The sequence below is a fragment of the Phalaenopsis equestris genome, unplaced genomic scaffold (assembly GCF_001263595.1).
Source record: "Phalaenopsis equestris unplaced genomic scaffold, ASM126359v1 Scaffold000402, whole genome shotgun sequence".
Lineage (NCBI taxonomy): Eukaryota > Viridiplantae > Streptophyta > Magnoliopsida > Asparagales > Orchidaceae > Phalaenopsis > Phalaenopsis equestris.
The window spans coordinates 836,104-863,122 of NW_018164844.1; the positions used below are offsets into that span (position 1 = coordinate 836,104).

At 37.1% G+C, this 27,019-nt stretch overlaps 1 protein-coding gene across 3 annotated transcripts in view; it reads right to left on the reverse strand.

Moving 5' to 3' along the window:
• LOC110026834 (mitogen-activated protein kinase kinase 2-like) overlaps positions 1-27,019 on the reverse strand; it is a 50,605-nt gene that overhangs the window by 10,265 nt on the left and 13,321 nt on the right. For all 3 annotated transcript variants that reach the window (XR_002294252.1, XM_020727999.1, XM_020728000.1), the window contains exons 3-6: positions 23,675-23,809; positions 6,446-6,670; positions 6,167-6,349; positions 5,818-6,023 (exon numbers count right to left, since the gene is read on the reverse strand). Coding sequence is in view for 2 of the 3 variants with exons in the window: in XM_020727999.1 (XP_020583658.1) it covers positions 5,818-6,023; positions 6,167-6,349; positions 6,446-6,670; positions 23,675-23,809 (749 nt within the window). In the remaining variant the exon portion in view is untranslated. The remainder of the gene's footprint in view (positions 1-5,817; positions 6,024-6,166; positions 6,350-6,445; positions 6,671-23,674; positions 23,810-27,019) is intronic.

Consider the following 27,019-nt stretch of genomic DNA (forward strand, 5'->3'; position numbering starts at 1 on the left):
TTCTCCTCAGGATCTGTGGCCTCCCCTAGTTTCTCTTCATTTGGATTCCTCGATAATGTTCCAGATTTGAGCTTTTCCCCCTTCACACCTTCTTCGTCCGATTTCGTTGAAAAGTCCTATCCTTTTGACCTCTTTGAAGACATTATCCCCTGATTTTTATCGAGAGTTTTCTTAGGTGACTTCGGTCATTTAAGATGTAATTAACTATAGGGGCTTGCCCTTATAGGGAGCTTTTCCGAACCCAGCTTAAAATAAACCCTATTTAATTCTTTGTATTAAATAGGGGAACTTGTCGGCAAATAAAATGGTTTCGCAGACCCAAACGGATGTCATATCTTTCTTAGTTTATTTGATTGAGCCTCACCCTCAAGTCTTGTGTTTATCCCTCGGGATAGATACAGGATTTGAGGTAGAGCGCTCTTTCATTTAAACTGTGAAAAATATGAGGTCAGTTTGATTCCATATTTTTCTAAAATTATATATATATATGTAAATTAAAAAAAAAAGTCCTTCCGAAGCGGGCGACGGGATTTCGATTCCGGCGGCCGACAGCTTCTTACGGGCGACCCCCAAACGCAACTTCCCCCTTTTAAACGCCGACATCCTCACCGCCCCAAAATAAAATAAAATAAAATAGAAAAAGAAAACCTGCACACCCCCACCCCTGCCGAGAAGGAGCTGGTCTTCTCAACCTACCAAGATAGTCGGCCTAATGTCTTGATCCAGGTCTATGAAGGTGAGAGGAGGAGCATCACTACTTGGCAATTTTGATTCTCATGCATCCCACCTACTCCCAAACATGTTCCCAATATTATTGTTTGCTTCCACATGATGTCAATGATGTCCTGAATGTTTCAGCTGAGGATAGATCAACCAGGAGGAAGAATAGAAAGGCCATTTGAGCAAGGAGATCAAGAAGAGGATTAGAGAAGCAGCAAAGTATAAATTTAAAGAAAGAGAGACTCAGAAAATGGTGGAAGCCAAGCATACGTTGGAGAATTGGTGTATAACATGAGTAAATTCGATATGTTATGTGTTTGATTTGAAGGTCCCTCAAGCCTCATGTATATTTTTTAAGCATGGTGGGTTAAAAGCTTGTCTGTGTCTTATCGATGCAACGGGAATGGCTCCTTGTGTGTGTGTTATTATTATTATTTTGTAGGTACACGAAGCCTCATGCACGCTTTTTTAAGCGTGCTGTGTTATAAACACTCCTAGGCTGCAGTGTCGAAAGACACTGACTATGCACGCTTTTTTAAGCCTGATAGGAAGACCTTACTTTCCCGATGCAGCCCCCTAAACAAGGATGATGATGGGAGGCTGTCAAATTGTTGTCGGATTTATGTCAAAATGCTGGTAATAAAAGAGCAATTGAATTGGATTCACTGGCACAAAATGTACTTTGAATGAAAGCTTCTAAACTACATATTAAAGGCTGAAAAGATTACATAAATCATTTTAAAGATAAAATTAAATATAAATAAAACTTGTATAAGACTAACATGGGACACGACGACTCATTAACAATCTCGAATGAAACATGTGATGTCCATTTGAACATTCAAATGGGAGCTAAGCAAGAGAGAGATGCATAATTCTAAATATAAAATCGAAGTCTTTTTTCGTTTTAATTATCACCAGATCTGAAACCCCAAATGCACGAGCAGACAAAAGGCAATGATGAGAGCTCAAATGAAAATATTTGCACCCATCTCAAATATGATATATTCGTACGAATAATAATAGAACCGCCTAAAAGTCAGTCAAAATTAATAAATTAAAACAGCTGCATGTACTCCGACGTGCCTCTAAATATTCAAGCTTATGCGTCTAAGAATCCTGTAAGGGAAACGGGTCGCCTCGCCTATAGGGCAATTCTCACGCTTTGGCCAATCCGATCTTCCTTCCACCGGGAATGGAGTCCACAAGATTAAGCCTCAACTGAGTCAGTCTAATCTTCCTCCTTACGAGAACTGGAGTTGACAATATGAGTGTTTTCAGTGATATAAGTTATGAATCAACCCCGATGATGGACGTGTTGATCGTAAATTTCAACCGAAGGGGTTTATTTATAAAATTAAAATAATTTAAATCATAAAAAATGATAAATGAAAAATTATGTCACTTAATGCTTAAAGCAAAGATCCATCCAACCTCTATAATTGTTTGTTGAGGTGGGCAAATTTAATGCTGACTCGAGCTCACAAAGAGCCAATGTCATATTATCAAATATACTACTAAATTCATGCTCAAAATGAATTCTATGACAAAAAGTACGTGGCTCGAGTCCTTTGTACGTGTGGTTCTTGTCGCCAAATGGCACCACAAAGAAGCGATTACGACCAAAGCCCTCTGAGAAGGTGGTTTGTCACTAAATAACACAATTATATTACGGTCACGGTTGTAGCCTGTATGTTCCCCAATGACAATCTACACTTTGAGTATTGAATCATAGAGTATATTTGATAGGGTAGAAAGTCCTCTGTAAGCAAAAATCGACTTAGATTAGTCTCCTTAGATAAACATTCACCTCAGGTCTACAAGATCCCTTTGGACGAAGCAACCCATAGCTGCTGCAATGATCCTTTTATTAGGTTCGGTCGACTACCTCCACTAACTATGCAGACCAGGGTCCATGACAATCCGGGATGATGAAACTATGGGATCTTAGTCGGGAGCAGACCAGGGTCCATAACAACTCGAAATGATGAAATCATGGGATCTTAATTAGGTTCATCGTTGTTTCCCCCACCATCAGCTTTAAGCTCACGACGATAATGAGTCTTATGATTTAAATTCTTAAATTTGCTACTACTATATGCTAATTTTGAGTATTTAACGCCTAATGACTAGCCTTAATCGAAAGTGTTCTCCCGCTATCGAGAGAGGTAATTAATCATAGTAGCTTGTGCTTATGGGAAACCTCGAACCCTAAGTATTAAAGAACTTGCAAAATGAGAGTGAAATCTCTGAGTAGTATCTTATCTAAACTATCTCATCTGTCTACTGAAAATTTGACTCGGAAACTTAAGAAACACCATGTTAAACTTTTGAAGAGAGTCTGATGTACTGTTTTGAATTTTTGGAGCCCTTACATGCTCGACTTCATTGTAGTAGATGTGTCGGCTATTTATAATATCATCTTCGGTTGACCATTATAAAATACTTTTCAAGTAGTTTTATCTACATATCATATCACAACTAAATTCCTACAATGATAGATAAGAACTGGGAGAAGAGATTTACCATAGTCGAGAGCTTATTACTTAAAAGTTGTAGGTAGTGTATAAAAAAAAATGCTATAGCTTGATGCTCAAAAAATGCGCACGGCTGGAAAATATAGAAGTATTAGAAGTTGTTGCTGAAGAGGGAGATTCTAGTAGAACTTCTTAGCTAAGTACAACTTTGATGCTGAGTTATATTGGGAATTGATTTTAACTCTCATTGACTACAAAGATACAGTTGCCTAATCAGCGGAGGAAATGTCAGGTGAGTGTTGACAACAATTATCACAAACTCAATGCAAATCACAGTGCCAGACTAGTTAGCAGAAGATAAAGCCAGTAACGACAACACTTGTCGAGTCTATTTGCCAAGAGGTTTAGAAGCTTCTTGAAGTGGGTTATTTCGAAGAAGAAAATACACATAATGCATTATCAATACTTTAATGGTATAGAAATCAAACAACCAAAGTCGAATGTGTATAGACTTCACAAATCTCAAATTCAACCTATCAAAAAGATGGTTATCCCTTGTTGAGAATCAATGCTTTAGTTGACTCTATAATTAACTATATTGGCATGAGCTTTCTTATATATTCTTTGGCTATCATTAAATCAATTTGCATTTGACAAATTGTGAGAAAACTTTATTACAAAGAATGATCTCTATTGTTACAATATAAAACCGTTTTGGTTGAAAACAGATGGTACGACATAACAAAGAATGATGGATGTAATTTTTTCTCTTAAAATAAAGGAAAGAATGTTGAAGTTTATAATGATATGTTTTAATTAAAAGCAAATCACCAAAACAATATATAATTGATTTTAAGAAAACATATTTGACACAATAAGAAAGTTCTAAAAGCAACTCAGTTTATTGAAGTGTACTTTTGGGTTAGGCCAGGTAAATTCATTGGTGCTCATATCTCTTTGTAGTTTTATTTACTATTCTAGTTAGTACTTGTGTGTGCTGACACTTTCATTTCTATCTGGTTGGTCCAATACTTTCTTTGGCACTCTCAAAGTGTGAGTGATTTAAGCATGCAACAATAATAATATGAAATTCATAATACTATTTATTTCAATTCTTCAATTACTTTAACATTCAACCATTTTTTACCAAATGGCTATAACTTACAAGATTTACAATAATAATCATACCTAACAGTGAGCGAGATTAATAAAGAACACAACACAAAACATCCTAGCAAAATGTAGCATAGCACAACAATGCCAAGTAGATTCTTAGCATGGCGGTCATAAAGCATGATTTATTTCATACTTACAATTCACAAATAATAATGCGAAGGTGTGGGGATTAATAGGCTGGAGAGCTAATATAAGGCCCAAATCCATACTCGCATTTTTCGCCCGAGCAACCTTACAAGCAATCCTAGTGGGCCAATTACTCTCCCCATTAGCTGGTGGAATCAACTCTTCCTCTACTCTCAAAATCCATATCAAGCTCCAAAAAAAAAAAAATATCTACTTCTGGTGGCCCCGCAACCAATGTAAAGTGATTGGGAACATATATTTTAGAGCTGCAATCGGTCTTTAGAATACAATTTATTTTTTGTCAGTATTGTAGTCCGAAGCAACCTTACGAGCCACTTCAGCCACCCAGTTTTCATACTTGTCGCGGCCAATTCTCTACCTCCTGCACTCCACAAGTCTTCTGAAAGCTTAGGAAACACTGCTAATAGAGAGCCCTCAGCACTCCTTAAGTGCTCTGCATAACTAGTGGGGAAGTTTGTGAGCTAAAAATTATTTGTTAATGCAGAGTGTTGAAAGATGTGTTACAATTAATCATTAAAATCATTTAGAAAAAATCTATTAATATTAACTTAGGTTCATCCCTCTTTCTTCCAAATCCCTCTATGCTAGTTTTGTATGAATATATTTCAACTCATCTAAGTCTATAATTTTGACTGTCATCTTTAATATATGATATTCCAAACATTAATATAATCATTCCTCAAATATACCCTTTTCAGCTTTATCAAATATTTATTTTTTTTTACAGGACATTCATGTTAATATTTTCATTTCTACCATGCTCAATTTTACTTTCAGAGATTTGCTTGTTATCCAATACTTGAAAATTATGTGCCAATCAATAATAATAATTGAATAACTCGCAAGCTAAAATTCTATAAGGGACCATGCCACTCACAGTTTATCGTGACTGAAAAGATTACTGAAAATGCCCCGCAATATAGAACCAAGGTTAAAACTATAATTTGACATAAAAATAACCAAAAGAAGGACAATACTTAGTAGCTGCTTGAAAAATACTGTGACATTGTAAAATTTTTTCTCCTTATGCTGTTAATGCCTATCATCAAACCATTGAAAACTATCCAATTTAGCTGAAAATACATTAACATTTTCAAATAACAAATGCATATGCAACTCTAAATTAGCTTTAAAATGCTGTCACAGCCTCAATATGGTGGAAAATTAAAAAAAATTAATATGCATGAGAAATCCGCTAAAACCACACAAATAGATGAAGATAACACCCTTATTCAAAAAATAAATTTAAAAGAATAGAAACAAAAAGAAGTAGAGCAATTTGGAAACACATACTGACCATGAGGAAATAAATGAGCAAAACTCCGGAGAAAATTGGTCTTGGGAGGCAAAAGGAGCTGGCTGATCGACTACAGCATCAAGAATCTCAAAGAAACTGTCAACTGGTGGATAGGGAAATTGGCCTGTTGCACACTCAAGCATAACTAAACCCAAGCTCCAAATGTCGCTTAGATAGCCATGCTTGTTCCCACTGATTCTTTCTGGCTAACAAAGGGAATATATATTAATCCGAAGGTTTATAATTGATAAACAACACAATAGAAGAATGATAGTGTCCGGACATGATCTTGTTAATAAAGCAAGTAAAAATCAATTTGTTTATCGAACAGCTCCAAGATTGAACTCACAGACATATAGTTGTAAGTCCCAGTAAACGTATCTCCTTGGCCTGAGGAGCTTGCAAGGATAGCACTCACACCAAAGTCAGATATCTTTACTTCCCCTCTATGATTGATGAGTATGTTTGATGGCTTCAAGTCCCTGTGAATAATATGCTTTTCATGATGGAGAAATATTAATCCTCGAAGTACCTGCATAGATGGAGGGTGAGCAAATAGCTGAAAATTGAGTACAATAGCTGAATGCTGCTACAGAGTGACTAGGACACTTATCGATTAAATACTAGCCTGACTACAAATTGCAGCCAAATGTGGCTCAGGAATTGATCCAACTTTCCTTAGAAAATCTGAGAGAGAACCACCATCCATGTATTCCAAGACTATTGATATGGCACCATTGTCATAAAAAGACTGGTAACACACCACAATATATGGATTCTGTGATGACAAGTTAATCTTCAACTCCTGGGCAATCCGCTTGCGTGCATTCTCTTGAATGTTCATTTGTATTACCTACACAGATAAGCCAATGTTGTCAACCTTTAGCTAAAAAAGATAATATGGAAAAATTAATGATAATTTTCTATGCATTTTTGCTAAACATCAACACAAAATGCCATTTATCATCCTTATATTTCCATTCAAATCAAAAAGATTGGCCAAATTGAGCAAAATAAATAAATACACGGCTAAATGAAGATATGTATGTTCCTTCCATGTCAGAAAGTTAAGAGACTTGGGGAGCGTTTGGGGCAGCTTAATTGATGTGCTTGCGTTTTGAAAACACTTCTCACGCGTTTTGTTATTGTGTTCCATATGCGTATCCTACAATGCTATACCGGTTAGTTATTTAACACGGTCGCGGGATCAATCCCGCGGCCAGCATTCTTACCTCGACGCTTACCTGCTTACCCTTCGTTCCTCGCACGACCCCTGTTCTATCCTATGTGATAGCTTGCTCTCCTCTCTCACTCGAGCACTCCTCTCTCGCCTTTCACCTTCTCCTCCTCATTCCGACCTCAGTTACTGTGCGTTGTAAGTTATTTCAATCAAATGCCTTTCTCTATATTCAATCTGTGACGATTTTTCGAGGGAATAATAATCCCTTTGTTGTTTTCTAATGAAAGGGCTTTCCTCAGGTGTTTTTGGATTTTTTGATAAGTTAGAAAATGGGTGAAAGTTTTTTGATGGATTGCCACTGTGACGGTATCCCTGGAGAATCACGGATGTATTTTTGAAGGAATGGTATCTTTTCGGCTTTCTAATGGCTTTCCTCATGCGTTATTTCAATTTGTTGATAATTTGGAGAAGGGATGAAAGTTTTTTGATGAATTGCCTTTAACAAGTTCATATTTTCTGTTAAGGATCATAACATCTACTGGTCCAGGTGGTCCAAGCCTTGTAAAACTGCTTGTTCGGGTGGCTTGGCCTTTAATCAAAATCTATGAGAAGCCAATAAAAAATCATTTGAATGAAATTATTGCTATCATTTCAGAGATGGTGATTCTCTTTGGGCTCAACTTACAAGAAAAAAATATTGCTTTAATGCTAATCCTCTTACTGTTTCTGCTAAAATTTTTGTCACTAATGTTTGGAAGGAGTTGATTAAAGTTTCTAAAGAGATTGAGGAGTTTCTTTGTTGGGATATTAGAGATGGTGAGCTGTTGTGTTTGGGTGCTCTGGCTAATCAATATGGTGGTCCTTTTGATATCTATTTTAAAGTGATTCTGTTTGGAATGTTGGATAATTGGTTGATATTGTGAGTAATGAGAATGCTTACATTATTGCTAATGTTCCAATTTCTAAAGGTGTTCAGCATGTGGTAAGGGTTAAAGGTAGGTCGGGTGACTCTATCTCTAAATGTTTTGCTAATTCTTTACAATATGATTGGGGTTTGTATTTAAATTGGGTTTGGAACCCTCGACTAAAGCCATCTCAATTTTTCTATTATTGGAGAATGTTGCACCAAATTCTTCCTAAAGATGAAATTTTGAAACTAAAAAATGCTTTCATGTTGGGGTCTGTATTTAAACTGGGTTTAGAACCCTTGGCTAAAGCCATCTCAATCTTTTCTTTTGTTGGAGAATGTTGCACCAAATTCTTCCTGTAGATGATATTTTGAAACTAAACGGGTTAAAAATGTTTTCATGTTGTTTACTTTACAGACAGTATGAGAAAAGTCCGGAGCATATTTTCATTTCTTGTACTTTTGCTAATGATATTTGGAAGCGTATTCTTTTGTCGGGGGCTGGTTGGTGGCTATGTTGCAGCTGGTTTCGAAAGATATTGGATGTTTTCATTTCTTGTGGTTGGTTGGTGGTTGTCTTTCATGTTGCATTTGATTTAGATATTTTCAAAGCCTTGAATACTGTTTGTTGGCATGGCCGCTTCTTTTGGAAGCACCTATCATGTACTACATCTTAAAACTCTCTCAACATGGCTACCATAATTTGATATTATTTTTGCTCCACATCATTGAGGTGATTATATTTGAGGAATTCGGTATACTTTCGAAAAAATTTTATTTTTTAAAAGTTGTCTTATCTATATTTGATTCTTTCAAATACATGGGAAATTAAATTCTTGATGATACCTTATTGAACGTCTAATGTGAAGGTTCATATGATCTACTTCTTGTTACTTTTTGTGATCACCTAAGCTATCCTCTGCCACTGTCTGCAAGGGGCATCAGAACCAGTTTTGTGGTTACTTTGGCATGAATATCTATCTATTCTCATCGGAGGAACATTTTTGTCACTAATTTTGTCATGATTTTGGCATTTGGAATTCAGGATTGACTGTCACTCTTAACTATATATATTTTCTGCTGAATTTTTTATATCTACATATCATTTAGAGGAACTAACAGATGTTTTTCATCAACAAGAAGCCAAATGAGGGTTTAACTGCAAATTTTACACTATCATCTTACTTTATTAATCTTAATTGTCAGCTTTTGATATTGTTAGTAATTTTTTCCTTAATGTACAATGAAAATCCAACCATTTATCTTTTCTAAATACTTATAATTACTTTTAAACAACAAGGTTTCTAATTATTTACTATTTGACTATCAAAAAAACATAAATATGGAGTTTTAAGTGCATAAGATGGAGTTTTAGGATAGTGTTTATTGTCACTCTTTCATAAACAAATTTTCATTTTATTATTGCCTTTGAACTTTAGAAGGGTACTTTTTCTTAAATTAATAAGATCAGTTAAAAGTAGTCCTTGTTTTTATTTACTGCTCTCCTTTTTATTTCCTTTCCTTTACTTTTTTTACTGTGATTTTATTGTCTCTTTGTTATAATGTGTTTGCTGAAATCTCTCCCCTTCAACATCTTATATCTTACATTGGTTCGTACAATTTTTGACTTGAAAGAAAGATTTTGTTTTATTTTTTGCCTTTTATTTGTTAGTAACACAATGAGTAAGACCAAAGAAGTCGGATCATCGGCCATGTAGGATAGGGGAAGTCACTATTATATTTTGCGACCTCTGTCTTAAGGAGGACGAGCTGGACAATAAACCTACTACCTATCAAAAAATAATGGCAAAATCTTATAAATAAGTTTAAGGAAATGACAGGAAGGGATTACAATAGGTTGAAACTTAAAAAAGAAATGAGATCAGCTAAAGAAGAATTGGAAATTATGGAAGGAACTAAAAAGGGCATCTACGGGCTTGGGCTGGGATCCAGTGAAACGGACAATACACGCTTTGGAGGACAGATAGACTGAGAAATTAGAGGTAATAACCTATCCAATGATTACTTCTTCCATTCTTTATCCTCCAAAGCTACTTTAACTAATAAAGTTGTCATATGTTGCAGGCAGTGCTAGCCACCAGGAAATTTAAATTCAGTGACATTGACCCAGTTCTCGAGAAGAAGTTGGACAGTATGTTCAGTGGGGTTGTTGCAACGAGCACTCATGCGTTCGCCTCAAGTGAGCATGAGTTTGCAAGCAGTTAAGTGGGTCAAGTGAAGGCCCCAGCCAAAATCAGAAGAAGTTGGAGTCCACATGCCGGTCAAAGCGACCTAGGGTGGAGAAAAGGAAAAAGGGAGCTACTTTCACAATAACAAAATTGGTAGAAGCCTGCACAATTCCGGCTAGTACTTCACAAGACACCTTCATAGACGACTTTCTTCGAGTTTTGGATACATATTCTGAAGTTAGGTCGGAGAAGTCATTCTATATGAACTCCTTGAAGTTGCTTGAGGACCCGACTCGCAAAAATATATTCATGAAGATGCCCCCCCAACTTCGGATCGACTATTTACGTTTTTTTATTGACAATTGATTTTATGGAGCTATTGTGTATTTGCATTGGTTTTTTCCCCCGTTTGTTTCACAAGTTATTTGATTTGGATGCTTTCCTTTTTAGCACAAACAATTAATATGTTGCTCTGTAATTATTTCTGCTCATTATAATCCGTTTTCAGTTTTTATATGTTTTTTTTAACATTGTCTGATTCACACTTATTGCCTAAACAGAATACTTTTATAGAATGGATTCACAGCGACTAAGCCTTAAAAGAAAAATTGCGGCGACTATGGTTTTGTTGTATGAATACTACAACTCCTACGTCGATCGAACTTCCTGTATGACATCAACTTATATTAGTGATAAATGGGTCGGTGAACTACTACAATGACACCCCAACACGGTTCATGAACATGTTCAGTATGACAAAACTCATATTTTTGGATCTAATCGATGAACTGCATAGCTATCATGGACTCCACGGCTCCTCAAAAATGACAACAAGAGAGGTGCTAACAATAATCTTCTATATTTTATCATAGAATGAATCAATAAGAGGAGCGATTTCAGCATTCATCAGAGACAATTAGATAATATTTCTCAGTGAGTTTGAAAGCTCTTGTCAATTTGTCGATAAAAATAGTTAAGCCAGAAAACACAACATTTGAGACGACTCCAACAAAACAAATGACCCAAAGTATATGTCATTCTTTAAGATAATTATTTTTAACAAATGACATTTAGACGTCAAAATGAGTTGCATGGCAATCACATCTTTAACTAATCTGACAGAACTGTATTGAAGCAATTGACGGAACCTACGTGGATGTACGAGTGTTCAGTACTAAGAAGGTCGCATATATTGGACGGTGTGGATCGCCCACACAAAATGTGACGGTCGTATGTGACTTCAATATGTGTTTTACATTTGTGATGGCTGGTTGGTAAGACAGTGCACACGATAGTCGTATTTTTGTTTTGGCGACAAAACCGAAGACACGACTTCCTTCACTCACCTCCAAATTCATAAACATATCCACGTTCGATTTTTTAAGTTTATTACTAATTACGGTATTTGGGCAGGTAAATATTACTTGGTCAATGCAGGATATCCTTTACAGATGGGGTATCTGAAGTCATATCCAGATAAGAAGTATCACATTCCTGATTTCGAAAGATCCAGCGGTGTTGTTCGTGGTAGGAAGAAAATAGTTAACAAAAGACATTTCTCCTTACGCGGCGTAATTGAAAGAATGTTTGGAGTATGGAAGAATAAATGAGTCATACTACGTGATATGCCAACGTATTCATTTCCAAAATAAGTGCAGATTGAAGTGGTCATGATCACGCTCCATAACTACATTCGATGGCATCTTTCTTGTGTTGATATAGACTTCAGCATGGTTGATGATGACCACTTATAGGTCCCATCAGATACTTTTGAATATCACGTTCAACAATCTATACCACCGCCATAAATGAAATCACAGGAATGTTACACACAAGATGGCGAAGGTGTCGCTGAAATAGCTGATTTGAGAGAGCGGGTCACTGACGCCATTGTTGGATGTTGATTGGAATTCTCTCGTTTATTTTATAAAGTCTGTGTTTCTTTTGTCACTTGTATTATTGATATTTTAGATATTAGAAGTTTTATGTTGTTTGTAATTATTTTTTCTCCTTTTTCGATTCTTTTCGTATTTTTTTTGTGGGTTTGTGAGGTTCATGATGAGATGTTCGGTCTTGTGGGTTTTTCTGGATGGCCTAGTAGTCACTGTTGTTTGGTGTCACATGTAAAATCCCGATAAAGACAACCAGGTTCCTTTGTCCTTTTCGATGGCATAATTTTTTAGGTACTTTCGAATTGTCTTTTTTGGAGATATGCCTATGTGACACACACGAGTTTGGTATTGAGTGAGCTAAAGGCAATCAAGAATTTTTTTTATAATGTCTGTTGTCTTCTTATAGTGACAGATTCGTTAGTTGGTATACTAAGTTCTCTGAGAACTCACGCCTGTAAAAAATGTAATTAATTACTTCTTTTAGCAATTTCAATTTTTGTTATAAATAATGGATTGTCTTTAATCATTCAGAAAAGATGAGCTCCAAGATTTCAGGGACCTCCCGACGAATGCTCTGCTACTGCGAACTACCAACTTCCTTATTGACGTCACGTCGGGCACATAACTACAGGAGACAGTTCTAAAGGTGCCCGCGGGGCATCACGGAGAAGTGTGGCTTTTTCACGTGGTCAGACAGTCCGACAAATTCTACAGTCGATAGAGCTCGGGGTTCGATGGTATCCATGGAGGATGACGTTGCTCGTGAGATACTTTGTCTGCATTTTAAAATTAATATTATCATACCATTAATTGTAATTTTAATAGGTTTTCGTTTTTTATAAATTTTGATACTCACTCTTAAGTAATGTGCATATCTTTTTTTTGTACTATTATAAAATGATTTTTTGCTTCTAAACTATCAAATATATAGTTATGACAGTTTTTTTGCAAATAACACTACTGCACAGAGGCAGAATATGGTCATTTAGTGCCCGTTTGGGGCATTTATTGACCTGCGGCGGCGTTTTAGTGTTTGAAAAGAACCGCTCCAAAACGTCGATCCCAAATGTCTTAAGGAGGCGCGAAGCAGGAGGAGGCCTGCGTCCCGCGTCTGATTATAGAATTAGGGTAAAATTTTCCTCCTGTGCCCTTTGCTCGCTCTCCCGTTCTACTCACGTCGTTCTTCCTTTGTACTTCTGCAACTTCTCTCGCGGAGATCGACACCGAGGTAATGAAAATCCTCACTCTCACCCTCCCTGATCTTTCCTTCTGCTCCTCGCCTCAAATGAGGTAGCTTTCTTGTGTTGTGAGGAGATAAAAAAGAGAGACAGATCGAGAGTGATTTTCTCATTTTTCACATTTTTGCATCTCTGAGAAGAGAGATCTGATATTCAATAGATTTTTGGAAATAGAGAAAAATTGCAACATATTGCAAATAGAGAAAAATTTCACCCTTCGCATCACTGTCTCCTTCTCGCCCTCCCGGATTTTCTCAGATTTTTACAAATAGAGAAAAATTGCTAAGGGATTGATTTGTTATACAGATCTGGTTGAGTTTGAGAAAAATTCCAATATGTCTTTTATTATCTATATGTTGTTGGAGCTCGGTTTGAAATTGCGAAGGGTGTTCGCAAAATTTTTGGAATGCCTTGAAGTTAGTTTGTTGTTTTGTAAAGGCGAAATGGGATCTTCAAACCCATTACTGATGTTTTTGAAGTGTTCTGTATGTCTTTTGTTATCTATATATTTAGGTGCTGTGATATGCAATTAGCTGCTGTATAATGGGTTAATAAAACCCAATTTTGGCTATTGCAATTGCTATATTACTTGTGGCATTTCCATTAACTGCTGTTGTTCCATTGGCTATTACAGTTTCATTGATAGATATGTTAATGTTGTTTCATTAGCTGCTGCATTAACTGTATTGGCTGCAGCAGTTTTATGGTGGCATGTATTAGCTGCAGCAGCATTAGTTGTTGAATGTTTCATTAGCTGCAGCAATAGTAGCTCCTGAATGTTTCATTAATAGTAAGGATTTGTTTCATTAGCAGTTTTATATCAGTATTTCATTCACATTTTGATGAGGTTGCTGCGGTTTAATGGGAAGAATTATAGTGCTATTTTGGAGTCTACGGTTTAATGGAAAGAATTATAGTGCTATTTTGCTGCAGTATAATGGGAAGAATTTTATTTCATTCACATTTTGATGAGGTTTCATTAGCTGCAAATGCCCCATATTTGCTGCAGCAGTTTAATGGGAGGAATTATAGTTCTATTTTGCTGCGGTATAATGGGAAGAATTATATTCATTCACATTTTGATGAGGTTTCATTAGCTGCAAATGCCCCATATTTGCTGCAGCAGTTTAATGGGAAGAACTGCTCAATAAACATGTATGTTTTCCTTCTGTGGATATAGGTCATGAATCGAACCACATAATTCTTTCTTCTCATATTTTGTTTGAATAATGTTATCTCTGTTCATTATAAAATTGTATGGAATTGTTCTGTTCATGGATATTGGTTACGAAATTGTATGGAATTAGCTGCAATGGATATTGATTACGTTCACTGCTTATAGAATTGTTTGGATATTCCTTATGGAATTGTATGGCAGTAAATTCATTAGCTGCATTGTTTTTTGTGATGCTTTCTGGAATTGTAGTGACGCTTTCAGTGATGCTTTCTCGAATTGAAGTGATGCTTTCAGTATGACTGATAATGATGAGTTGAATGTCTATGAAGAACCATCTGAATTTTTGATCGGGTCTTCAGTTCCTGAAGATGAGAATGACTATACTGAATTTGAAGTTCATGACGTTGAGGGTGTGGCTGAGATGGCTGCTCTGAGGGAGTCAATAGTAGATGCTATATATGACAGCTAATCCACCAAGTCCTTTTTTTCGTACATTATAGGTTCATTTTGATGTGCAATTTTTTTTTTTATTTTTTTAAGATCTAATATTCGGTTTTTTGTTTTTTTTTTGCAATTATACCAACATGAATTCTAGGATTTCGGCGACAAACAGAGTTGTTTTGTGTTACTGTGGACTACCGGCTCCGTTACTCACGTCACGTCAGCTTCATAGCAGTGGGAGACAGTTCTACGGTTGTCGCAAAGGTGTTTCAGTTCGTTGTGGTTTCTTCCGATGGACCAACAGTCCCACATGTTACATTGCTAACAGTGATGGAAATCCGATGTTCTCTCAGGTTGATAGTGCAGTTGATACAGGCGTAGTCAAAGTTTGAAATTGAATATTTTAATATTTCTCATTATAGTAGTACTTGTTTTATTTTATTTTTTTTTCCGATACTCACGAGGGTGTGAGAATTGTATGTCATGTTTTGGAACTGATCTACGATGATTTCATGCTTCTGCACTATATGCTTCTGTACTATATGTTTCAGTTCTTATTTTAGTTCTGTTTCAAACAGTTTTACCAGACAAAGGCAGGATGATCATTTATACAACAATAACTACCAATAAGCTATTCTGAATAAGCTACCCCAAACAGCACGTCGGTTTATTATGATGATCTGCAGATTATCAGATTATCAGAATAATCTGTTTATCATCAGATTATAAATAATCAACAGCTGCCCCAAACAGATCCTTATCAAAAAATAACTGCAAATCAGCTATTTTTCAAATGCACAAACAAAACAGTCAGTCAGCTTATCCGGATTAACTGCTGATCAACAACTTATGTGGATAAGGTTCTTATCAACAGAAAATCAAACTTATATAAAGAATAAAAAAATCCTAATTAAAAGAAAATCAAATTTGTGAGCCATATAAGGAAGTTATAAGAGGGAGCTAGAAAATAGACTAACAAAACACAACATATACAAGTAGATTCATGTATGATCCAAGAGGGGCTCACCTATAGGTTGTCTATGAAATTATTTATTACATGAAAAGTTAATCCTAAAGAAAATTTTGTTAGAAGAAACACCGAGCTTACAAAGATGTTAACTAGAAAGAGCATCCATCTCTTTTGTCGTCGCTTGTACTCGTATATTTATTCTCCTATTGTCTATAAATAGGAGAACATATTATGTATAAAAAGACTCAGACAATTTTGGCTCTCCCCCTCTCTTGTAAATAATCTTTTAACATATGAAATGGGTTCGAGAGCCGGGGAAACAACCTCACTTTGCCCCGTTGGGGGCAATTAATTATTGCAACTGGACTCCAATCAAGTATATCACGTGTACAAGCAGGCCCACCCATATATTAAATTTAAATTTTTTTTAAACTAGGATGGCTCTGTCTGTAGATGTGGCAGGCCCTAATTGGAGTATGATGCAAAACTGCATCAGGACTTCTGATGCAATAATTTTTCGTTGGGGGCAACCACGACGTCACCCTCTCTCTCTCTCTCTCATGCTCAATGCCTTAGGCATATCATATTCGGATTCAATATTTGGTGCGGTGAGCATGGACATGTTGCGAACAATAAGATGAGTGACATCGAGGAAAAAAGCTTCTAGCAGAGATCGCACAAGAGAAAACGACGCAACCATAAATTCAGGAGTCCGAAGATCTCGTTTTTGTTGTCATCCAAGAGGCTTTGACTCAAAGGCAAAAAGCACATTTAGAAACGAACGACAAAAAATCCACAACTGACGAAATTCCCTGTCGTATGTGAAATCTTGCGGTTAATTATAAAATCAGATGACCAGAAAATCAACAGGAAGTTGGTAAGCAAATGTGTTTTTTCGGTTGCCGGAGGACAGACGGACTCCGACAGACTTCTTCCCACAGAAGTCGGCAGGCTTATTCACGGGGACGATATAAATTCCTCAGTCTTCCCGCCGATCGTCAAAGTCCCGCCACCGAACGCCAAGTCCCGCCGTCAATCGTCATGTTCCGCTGCGGGACTTGCAGTTGTTCGTCGAAGCCTCACTGCTTATCGCTTAAAATAGGCCAGACAATACACGTGTTGTCGTTTGCCAAATTCTGCCACACATCCCGCCGACCACCTCCAACGGTCGATCACCAAATTCCACTGTGCACATTCCCTACCATTGAATGGTCAAATGATGAAGGTCAAATTTAATTTCCTTGACGTCAAAGTATTACACACCATAGCCACTAAGCATTGGAGAGTCAACTTTTGCTTCTGTGACTCGACAATAGGTGGTGCAACACAGTTTTCTTTCCAAGGACAACCATATTTGCCTTTAGAGCTTGCATCTTAGATTCAGACGACATTAACTTTGAAGTATTTTCAAAAATAGGGGTTTCTTTCACTCGAGATTGTCGCCTTAAAACTTCTCCCACCTGCTAACTCATACGGATTTTTTAAATTTATGGATATTAAAAAAGAAGGATGATTTACATACATGCTACTTAATTCTATCGTGTATCCCGCCGACCACCTCTAACGATCTATCGCCAAATTCCACCGCGCACATTCTATACCGACCGATCATTTCCAACGGCCAACAAAATCCACGCAGCCGAAATTTAGACGATCGGAAATCCATGTGACCAGAATTCTTTCAGCCAGAAATCACTGACGGCCGACAGTACCGAATGACCAAAAATACATCCGGAGCGAAAGTCACAACAAGCCATTTAAAAATTCATCTACCAGCGAAATCATTTCAGCCAGCCTAAGTTTTAGACGGCCGGACATACCTGACGACTGAAAATTCCGATTGACAAAATCAGACGACCGAAAATTCCAACGACTAAAAAATCTGGACGAGCGACGTGCAATTCTGAGTGACCGAAAAAATCAAACAACCGAAAATTTCGGGCGAGGGACGTGCAGTTCCAGGTGATCGAAAAATCTAGACAATCGAAAATTTCAAGCGACCAAAATAATTCAGACGACTGAAATATCCACCATTTTAATAATGTTTTATTTTTCTCTTAAATATATATGTGAACTCTTCTAATTATGTTATATGCGGTTCAACTAAGTGAAAGCACTCGAAGTGTTCACATGCAACAAACTTGAATCCGACGGAGTAAATAAAACACTCCCCTCCGAAACGAGCAAATTACTGACCCTCAATTCTGAGCATGAAAAACTATGTCTCTAAACTCGCACAAACACAGTGACAAGATACGCCTAAGAACTAGCAAAATGTGAGGTCCGACCAAGGCGATGAACAGATCAAGGAAACGAGACATGAGTTTTGCAAAACTTGAGCCATGTGGTCAACGAATTACAAGACATGAAAAAAGACTAAGGCTTTTTCCAAAGAAGTGAGTCATCAACCAACCCAAAATGTTCAACTGTTGTAATTAAATTGTGTGGTAAGGGTAACATACAAAATAAGAAAAGGTAACTGATCTATTTATTGAATAAATCAGTAACACTTCTTTACAAGTGTTGAATAAGTGACAAATCAAAAACCTGCCCGAAAATACTTCAGGAGGGCACTTTGGGACTGGAGAAAATAAGGCGTTGAGAGATATCAAAATCAATGTAGTATAATTGGTGCATTATTATGATTGAATTTTTTTTGGCATATTTAAAGTCTCATTATTATCGCAGTTTCACTTCGAAGAAGTAAGAGAATTGGGGGCATCTCTGTATGACCAAAAAGTGTCTTTGAATACGAAAATGTGATCATCAGTACGAAAAGGTGTTAGAGACATAAAGAGGTGCCAACGAAAATAACTCTCAGGGGCAAGCATGTACTTTCATACTTGTCATCTTATAATCTATAAATAGAAGGACCTTTTACGTTGTAAGTGATGATTACGAGTGATAGCCCATATCGACGTATTAAACCAGTCTAGATGATATTTCGAATGACCTTTGCGGTGATCCGAGCTAGCGTATTGGCCTCAATCCACTTGGAGAAGTAATCTACAGCAGCGAATAGGAACTTTCATTGTCCTCACGTCGGAAGGGCACGACAATATAGAGCCCCCAGACGGCGAATGGTCATGGGCTGACAATGGATTGTAGTTTGTAAGTCGGTCGATGTTGTAGCGATGCGTACTTATGATATTGTTTGCTTCTACTTAAGAATCTCTTGGTGTCTTTCTACAGTGTCGGCCCAAAATATCCTTATCGCTACATTTGGTGTGCTAAAGCCTTCCCTCCATAGGGATTCCATATTCTCCTGATGTACTTCCCGGAGGACACCTTCTGCCCCATCATCTTTCATGCATCTCAAGTACAACGAGATGAGTAATCTTTGAAAAAATTTTCCCTCAGTCATAAAATATTGTGTTGTCTTAATTTTGAAGTGTTTTAGGTGGGTCATTTCTTTTGAGATCTTCCCAATCTCAAGGAATATGATGTATGAATTTGTCCAGCTCTTTGATCTTTCGACTCTCAATTCCATCATCTCAGCTTCCTCTATGGTCGGCCCGATAAGCCTCTAGAGCGTCGCCTTCCCCAAGCGAAAGCACTTAGATAAGAGGTTTGCTTCCTAGTTGTCTACTTGAGAGATGGGCACAACCTTGAAACTTTTAAATTTTCATATTTCTTTCTCGACTTTGCCAATGTATCTAGACATAATTTTGTCTCTAACTTTGAATTGCATGTTTACCTGATTGACCACTAATTATGAGTCGGATTTTACTAGGTGGTGTCGTGCACCCATCTCATAAGCCAGTCTTAACCCAGCAATCAAAGTTTCATACTCGGCTTAGAATGTTGGTGGCTTCGAATCCCATTCCTATCAAGTGGTATGGATGATCTTCGGTCGGATTTGTTAAGAGTGTGACCAAGCCCCTCCCCAGTTTGACTAGACGTTCCTTTGATATACAGGACCTGGTATGACTGTCGGTTGCCGCTTCTTCGTCTAGTACCCGCGGCTCGGAAAAGTCGGTTGGGAAGTCAACTATAGCTTTGAGGCTTGATGGCGGTTTGGGACACATAAAAGAGATCGAACTCGCTGAGTTCTACCACCCATTTGAGAAGCCAACCAAAGTGTTCCAACTTGGACAGAATTGATTTGAGCGGAGGGTGATGATCTTAACCAGATGCATTTGGAAATACAAGCGGAACCTGAGGGCAGAAATAAAAAGAGATAATGTTAATTTTTTATAATAGGATACCTGAGTCCAGCTCCTCGAAGGATTTCACTATCGTTGTAGACCAGGAAATGCTTCTCTGGCTCCTCTCAGACTAAAATCGAGTTGATGGTTTTAGATTTGATTCACAAGTACATGGAGAGTTCTTCATTCGGATTTGTGATTTGAAGGAGTGGTGGTGATTCTAGAAAGCCTTTTCATTTTCTGAATCTTTATTCTCACTTATTAGACCAGATAAAATTCTTTACTAGCCTCGATGTTTTAAAAGGAGGGGATCAGAAAGCTCTTTCCTTCAGCACTTGAGCCAGGCTGGCATTGGCGACTACGGGTTTCAAGTCCTGCACTTCCAACAACTCCTATAAGCGGGTGATGAATGAGCGTGGACTCTCACTTTGTCCCTGGCAAAACTGTAGAAAAAACTGAGTTTTTCTAAGGCTTCTACGCACTGGCATATTGTGTCATGAACATACAACTGAAATCAATGTATCACGTTTACTCCTAATCGTAATCCGTTGAAGCACCAGAGGGTTGGCTCTCTTAGAGGGGTACAGAAAAGACGGTATTTCAACGCATCGGTGATTCTCAACGAACACATGGTTGACTCAAACAAGGCTATATGATCGGTCGGATAGGTCTGCCACTTGTAGGACTCCAATGCTGAGATCTTGAATCATTTGAGAGGCTCGACCTCCTAGATTTGCCACAAGAATACATTCTCAATCTGTCGGGGCACCTCAGTACACTTGAACTGATGTCGATCTATCGATGTCTACCCGACATTATTAAAGTACTAGGAGTCGCCTTCCCTCTCCAAGGCTGAAGGGATTCTTCTATCGTTGGGTGCCAACCCTTAATCCTGGGGTTGTTGGTCTCTCCCCCGGGTTTTCACGCCTCGGATGACATCCAAGATTTGATCCTTCAACTACCGGATTTATTGAGCCTCAAATTCTCTGGTGCACTTCATGTTACCAATATTTATGTTAAGAGATTCTTTTTGTGTTGCTTCTCTTCTTATTTGCGGCATGATCTATGCTCATCTCATCTTTTAAGATGTTGAATCCAGATTTGTTTGTTAATCACACCCAGGAATAGAGTGCAAATAAAGATAGAGAGAGATAGAAAGAGATGAATGAACAGTAATCAAATGTGTCTTATTCATAAAATGATTCTCTTGTTTATAGAAGAGATAAGATAATAATGGTATTACATTTTTGCCCTTACTTTAAATAAGTCCCTACTAGGAAATTTTGAGTATTTTATATGCATGATCTTATCTTCTAGCTGCTTTCTGGCTCGGTTGGCTAAATTTAGCTAGCTTCAAGTTGATGAGGTCAGCTAAGTCGGTTGAGCTTGGATGACTTGGGTCAATCGGTTGATCTAGTTTGGCTATCAATCATTGATCCATGAAGAGCCTCTAGGGCGTCCCTGGGATGGTTGGAGAAATTGTGGAACTGGATCTTCCATTGGATCAACTCCACTGGAGGGTAAGCTAACATGTCGAGTCAGTTTTCTTCGTAGTGGTTGGATCGGCTGCTCTTTTATTTCATTTCTAATCGAATGGCCCGCGCTTCAACCATTCAGTCGTCTTGTCGTCTGCCTCATGGTCCAATCTAGGCATTATCGCTTGGCTCATATATGGTTTCGCTCGGTTGGTCAGGTGGGCCTCACGATTTCTTGTCAGTGGGCTAGCCTTCACTCTACTCTTCTCTTCGGAGCCATTGGATCTCTTTAAGATTAGCGCTGACATATTATTGATGCAAGTTTGAAATTGTAGTGATTATATAGGAATCAGCCTTATTACTCATACAATGAAGTCATTAGGGATGTAAATGGAACACTGAATTAGAAGAATTGCAATGATAATTTAAAATTATTCCTGTTTAATGTCTAGAAGATCAACTATAAAAGGGCTTTTTTGAACTAAGAAAATTATTAGGAAAATACTGCAAACCACAAAAGAATTTTCATATCATTTTTGCCGACCAAGAAAGCCTATAAGATTCTATGCCTCAATTTATTTTTTAAAGGCATTAAGAAAAATAAGCATGTCAACGCTACATGGAATTCATTAAACATATATATGGTGTGGCAATGTTCATCGTCAATATTAGTTTTTAGTGATCAAAGATCTTCCAAACACGGTCCGATTAGAATAAGTTTGGCATCAATTCCATATCTTTGTAGTCGTCAAGGAGATGCAGGTTTTTTTTTTTTTTTTTTTTTTTTTTCTTGACAACTAATGTGGCAACCTAATGAGTAGAACCACTTTTGAAGTGAAAATTGGAAACAAAGTATCTTGTTAAAAGATACATACTTCCCATTAGTAAGAAAATAGATCGAATACTCTATATTTACTTTTAATGCGTATGAAACTTACTATTATTAGTAGCTAATAAAGCTGGAACATTGGTGCTGTTTGGGTGTGACAGGTTTAAGTACGTTAAATCCACTATGCAGCCAAAAATAAATCTTGATGAAGACAATTTCTAGATTCAAAATAAAGAAATCAATAATATTCATTGTGGCAAGAATAAGAATAGTAAGGCAGGGTGTGGTGAGACTACGAAGGATGGAGAAGAAAATCATGATTAGGAAAATGGCAGGAATAACACATAAAGATGATAAGGTAATAAAAGTCTAGGTGGCCTGGGTGTTGGGGAGTAGAAGATGCGCCAAATAAGGTGAGTAGAAAAAAATAAAGCAGAAGGATTAGAAAAGAAAAGGGCTGACAAAAAATAAAATGACTAGAGGTTATGCATGGATATGGGCAAAATTAATAGATCACTAAACAACACGTACAACACTTGATAAAACTGAGTAGAGAAGAAAATTCATAAGCTAAATCCAAATAATTGAGATAAAGCAACATAAAAGTAGAATAAAAATTGAGATCAATCAGTGCATAAATCATTTTCTTTCATGCATCTTTGAAGATCAATTAATTGGAATAAGGCTGAATACAATGATGACGCATTGTGTCGCATCAACTCTTATGGATTATTGAGCAATGTTTGATCGTTTTGGACAGTTGTCATGGCTGACATTCTACATGACAGCTTCTGAAAACCAATGTTGAAGAAAATAAAAGGCTCCTCACTTGTCATGAGAGCGGGGACAATAGCTTGGGCTATAGCCTAGGCTCAAGGCAAAGTAACCCTTATCCAATAAAAGGACAAAAAGATGCTGCGGTGGGGAAATACTAAGCATACATGAAGCTATAAGCTAAAGCATATTAACAAGTTCTAAGATACACGAAAATACAATGTTCTATGCATAGATTTTACAAGCCCAATTTTTGAAACTAATTTTCGTGTTCCAGAGTACACAAGTCGTTCAGAAATTTAAGTTAATTTACAAATTTGGCCTGGCGTAAAATTTGTTAACGGAGAAATCTAATTAAAAAAAAGAACAAAATTCATACAAGAATAAAAGATAAAAAGTAAACTTCGACAGAGTAAATAAATAATAGGGGGTCCAAAATTCATTCAAAAGTGTTGCTTCATGCAAGTAGCATCACATAAAGAACTTCCACAAAATAAAAAAATAAAGAAGCCAGACAAACTACAGAAAAATGGTTCAAATAGTAACTAATGAAATTTAATATATATACATATATATATATAAAAAGCATCAATTTCATTAAAGATGAGGAGCAACAGATCATACCACTACTGCATACCTTAAGAGCAAAAAACTGGCCAGTCCACTTATGTCTAACCAATTGTACGATTCCAGCACTGCCATTCCCAATCACTTTAACTATGTCCATGTCAGCTAATGCCAACTGTTTGTCCAATGGTCTAATAAGGTGTATCTGGAGTTTAAAAAAATAAACAATTTTAACTTTATATCTGAAGTAGAAAAAGCAAAGATTCACAGATGACACGGTGATAATTATAGAAACAAAGAAAAAACAATGCAAGATGGATCTGAAAGTACTACGTTCACTGTTCAAAGAATTACTATAATATGTATGATTGCCAAACTTTTAAATGAAACAAAAGGCCAATAAAGTAGGTCCCTCATGTTATGTGAAAAAAATGTGGAAGCGTAGAAATTCACAAAACAACAATCAAACACAAAAGATTTACGTGGTTTGGCGTTAAATTCATTCGCCTACGTCCACGAGGAGGGAGATTCCACTAGTACCTGATGGAGAAAGAAAAATGGCTTGGGGTTACAACTTAACACTTCCCACCATAATTAACTCTCATGAACCCTAAGTCCCTTTTATAGAGGAGGACTAGAACATACAAGTAAATAAAAATAAAAGACAAAAATACCCCTAATTACAATAAAAGTAAATAATGTCATAAATACAATAATTTTGACCTCATTTTCTACTTCTAGATAAGTGAGACATGGTCAGATGAACTCCAAACTCCAAATCAGTTGCACCAAAATGGTTGCATACGTACCTCGCTCCCGAAGGAATCAATCCTCATGTAGTTCTTAAAAATGCTTGGTTGGGCAATCAGTCCTGAGCTCAGATGTTCAGCAAACTCCTGCAATAAGCGGGCTTCTAGACTAGTAGCACTTTTGTGAGCATGTCCAATGAATTCTCCTTCGTATTTATCCTCCTCAACAGAACTTTGTCTTCTTTAATCAAGTCCTCAACAAAGTGGTACCTGACATCAATCTGTTTGGTACGAACATGATGAACTGAATTTGTGGCTAAGAATATTGCATTATGACTGTTACAGAATACCGTCAGAGACTCCTAATCAAATCTTAAGTTATTTAATAGACCCTGCATCCATATTGCTTCCTTAATCGCCTCCGTGACTGTCATGTACTCAGTCTTCGTAGTAGACAAAGCAATGGTAGACTGAGGAACTGACCTCCAACTGACTAAACCTCCTGCCAATGTGAATAAATAGTCCGTCATAGATTTCCGTCTATCTATATCACCTACATAGTCTGAGTCAGTGTAGCCTGCACAAATCTGCACTGAATGATTGTCTCTCAAACACCAAGCCAACATCAACCGTACCCTTCAGATACCTCAGAATACGCTTTACAGATTGTCAATGACACCTTCCTGGATCATGCATAAACCTGCTCACAACACCAACTATTTATGCAATGTCTAGTTTTATACAAACCATGACATATATCAGACTGTCTACTATACTAGCATAAAGAACCGATCGCATATATTTCCAATCTTGATCATCTTTAGGACACTGATCTGAACTCAACTGGAATTGAAATGTAATAGGTAGACTCACTGCCTTGCTCGAGTCATCAATCTCAATTTTCTTCAGCACCTTTCAAACATAAGTTCCTTGCGAGAGTCAATCCTTACCAGCTATCTTGTCCCTAAGAATCTATATGCCAAGAATTTTGTGAGCTTCACCCAACTTCATTTCAACATGTTTGGACACTTGATTTTTTATCCCGTCAACCTCAATCTGACTAGCAGATGTAATCAATATATCATCAACATATAGAAGCAAGTAAATGAACTTACCGTTGGCCAACTTCTTGTAATATTGACAATGATCATACTGGCTCCTTGTGTATTTATGTCCACTCATGATCTCATCAATTTTTTCTATATCACTGCAGTGGTGACTACTTCAATCCATACAAAAACTTGTCCAATTTGCAAACCAAGTTTTTTTATGCTTCATATCCAGGCGATTGCAATATGTAGATCTCTTCTTGCAATTCTCCCTATAGAAATACAGTTTCACATCGAGTTGTTCCAAGATCAGACTGTACTGTGCTACAAGTGCTAAGAGAACATGAATTGAGGGATGCTTGACCACTAGGGAGAACACTTTGCACAAAGTCTTTTATCACTAACCTTATCTTGTACCGCATATCAGCTTCATGAGATCATTCCTTCTTTGCATGCACCCATTAGCATTCAATGGTTTTTCTCCCTGGAGAAACCTTCACCAACCTCCAAATACCATTCATCCAAAGAGACTCCCTCTCTTCATCCATTGCCGCTCTCCAAATATCACAATATGGACTCTCCACCGCTTCTTTGTAGTGACAAGAAATTTATGCCTCTATGGTTGAAAGTAAAATGCAATGTGATCACTCAACCAAGTTGGTTTAGGGATATTCTGGTGTTTTTCATTCTCCTAACAATAGATTTCTAAGCAAGAATCTCATCTTCAACATTTTCTTTCACCTCCTCCTGAACATTAGCAACAGATACATCCTGAGCTGCAACTAAATCAGATATTTGAGTCAGAGTGGACGAACTCTGTGGTACAAATGGAGTTGCATCAAACTCTAATTTTCGTTGCATATATATGGTCCTAGTAGAACTCTACCTATTTTGAGTCTCGATTTTTTAACAAGTTTGTCTCGTCAAATGTAACATCTCTGCTAAGCCCTTAACTCCACGTCTGAAGCCAATGAAAATTGTCTTCTGTGCTCATGGTTCCAGTTTATTATTTTGCACGTGGTAGTAAGCTGGACACACAAACACTCTCATGTGATCATAATCTCTAGCAGGATGCTCTGATGACATCTCTTTTGGGGTTTTCTTCCTAATAGCTGCAGAAGGCAGAAGTTCGCCACGTCACAAGCATATTTTATGGTCTCGACCCAATAGATTATATCCAAACCAGCATTGGATAGCATACACTGAACTTTCTCCACCAAAGCCTGGTTTATCCTCTCCGTCACCCCATTTTGTTGTAATGTCTCTTGAACAGTGAAGTGATACTCTATCCCAGCTCTTTAACATTCTTACAAGAACTTATCTGAAGTTTATTCGCCCCCATTGTCTGATCTGATATACCGGATCTTTTTACCAATCTGAGTCTCAATCCACTTCTTCTAAGTTATGAAAATCTCCAGCATTTCACTTTTGCGCTTTATGGTATACACTCAAACATATCTGGAGTAATTATCAATAAAAGATACAGCATCTCTGCTCACTTAATGATGTTGTCTTTGTCGGGCAACAAACATTTATGTAAACATACTCTAAAATACTTTGTATATTGTGGATGGCAGTCCCAAAAGATACTCATGTCTTTTTGCCAAATACACAATG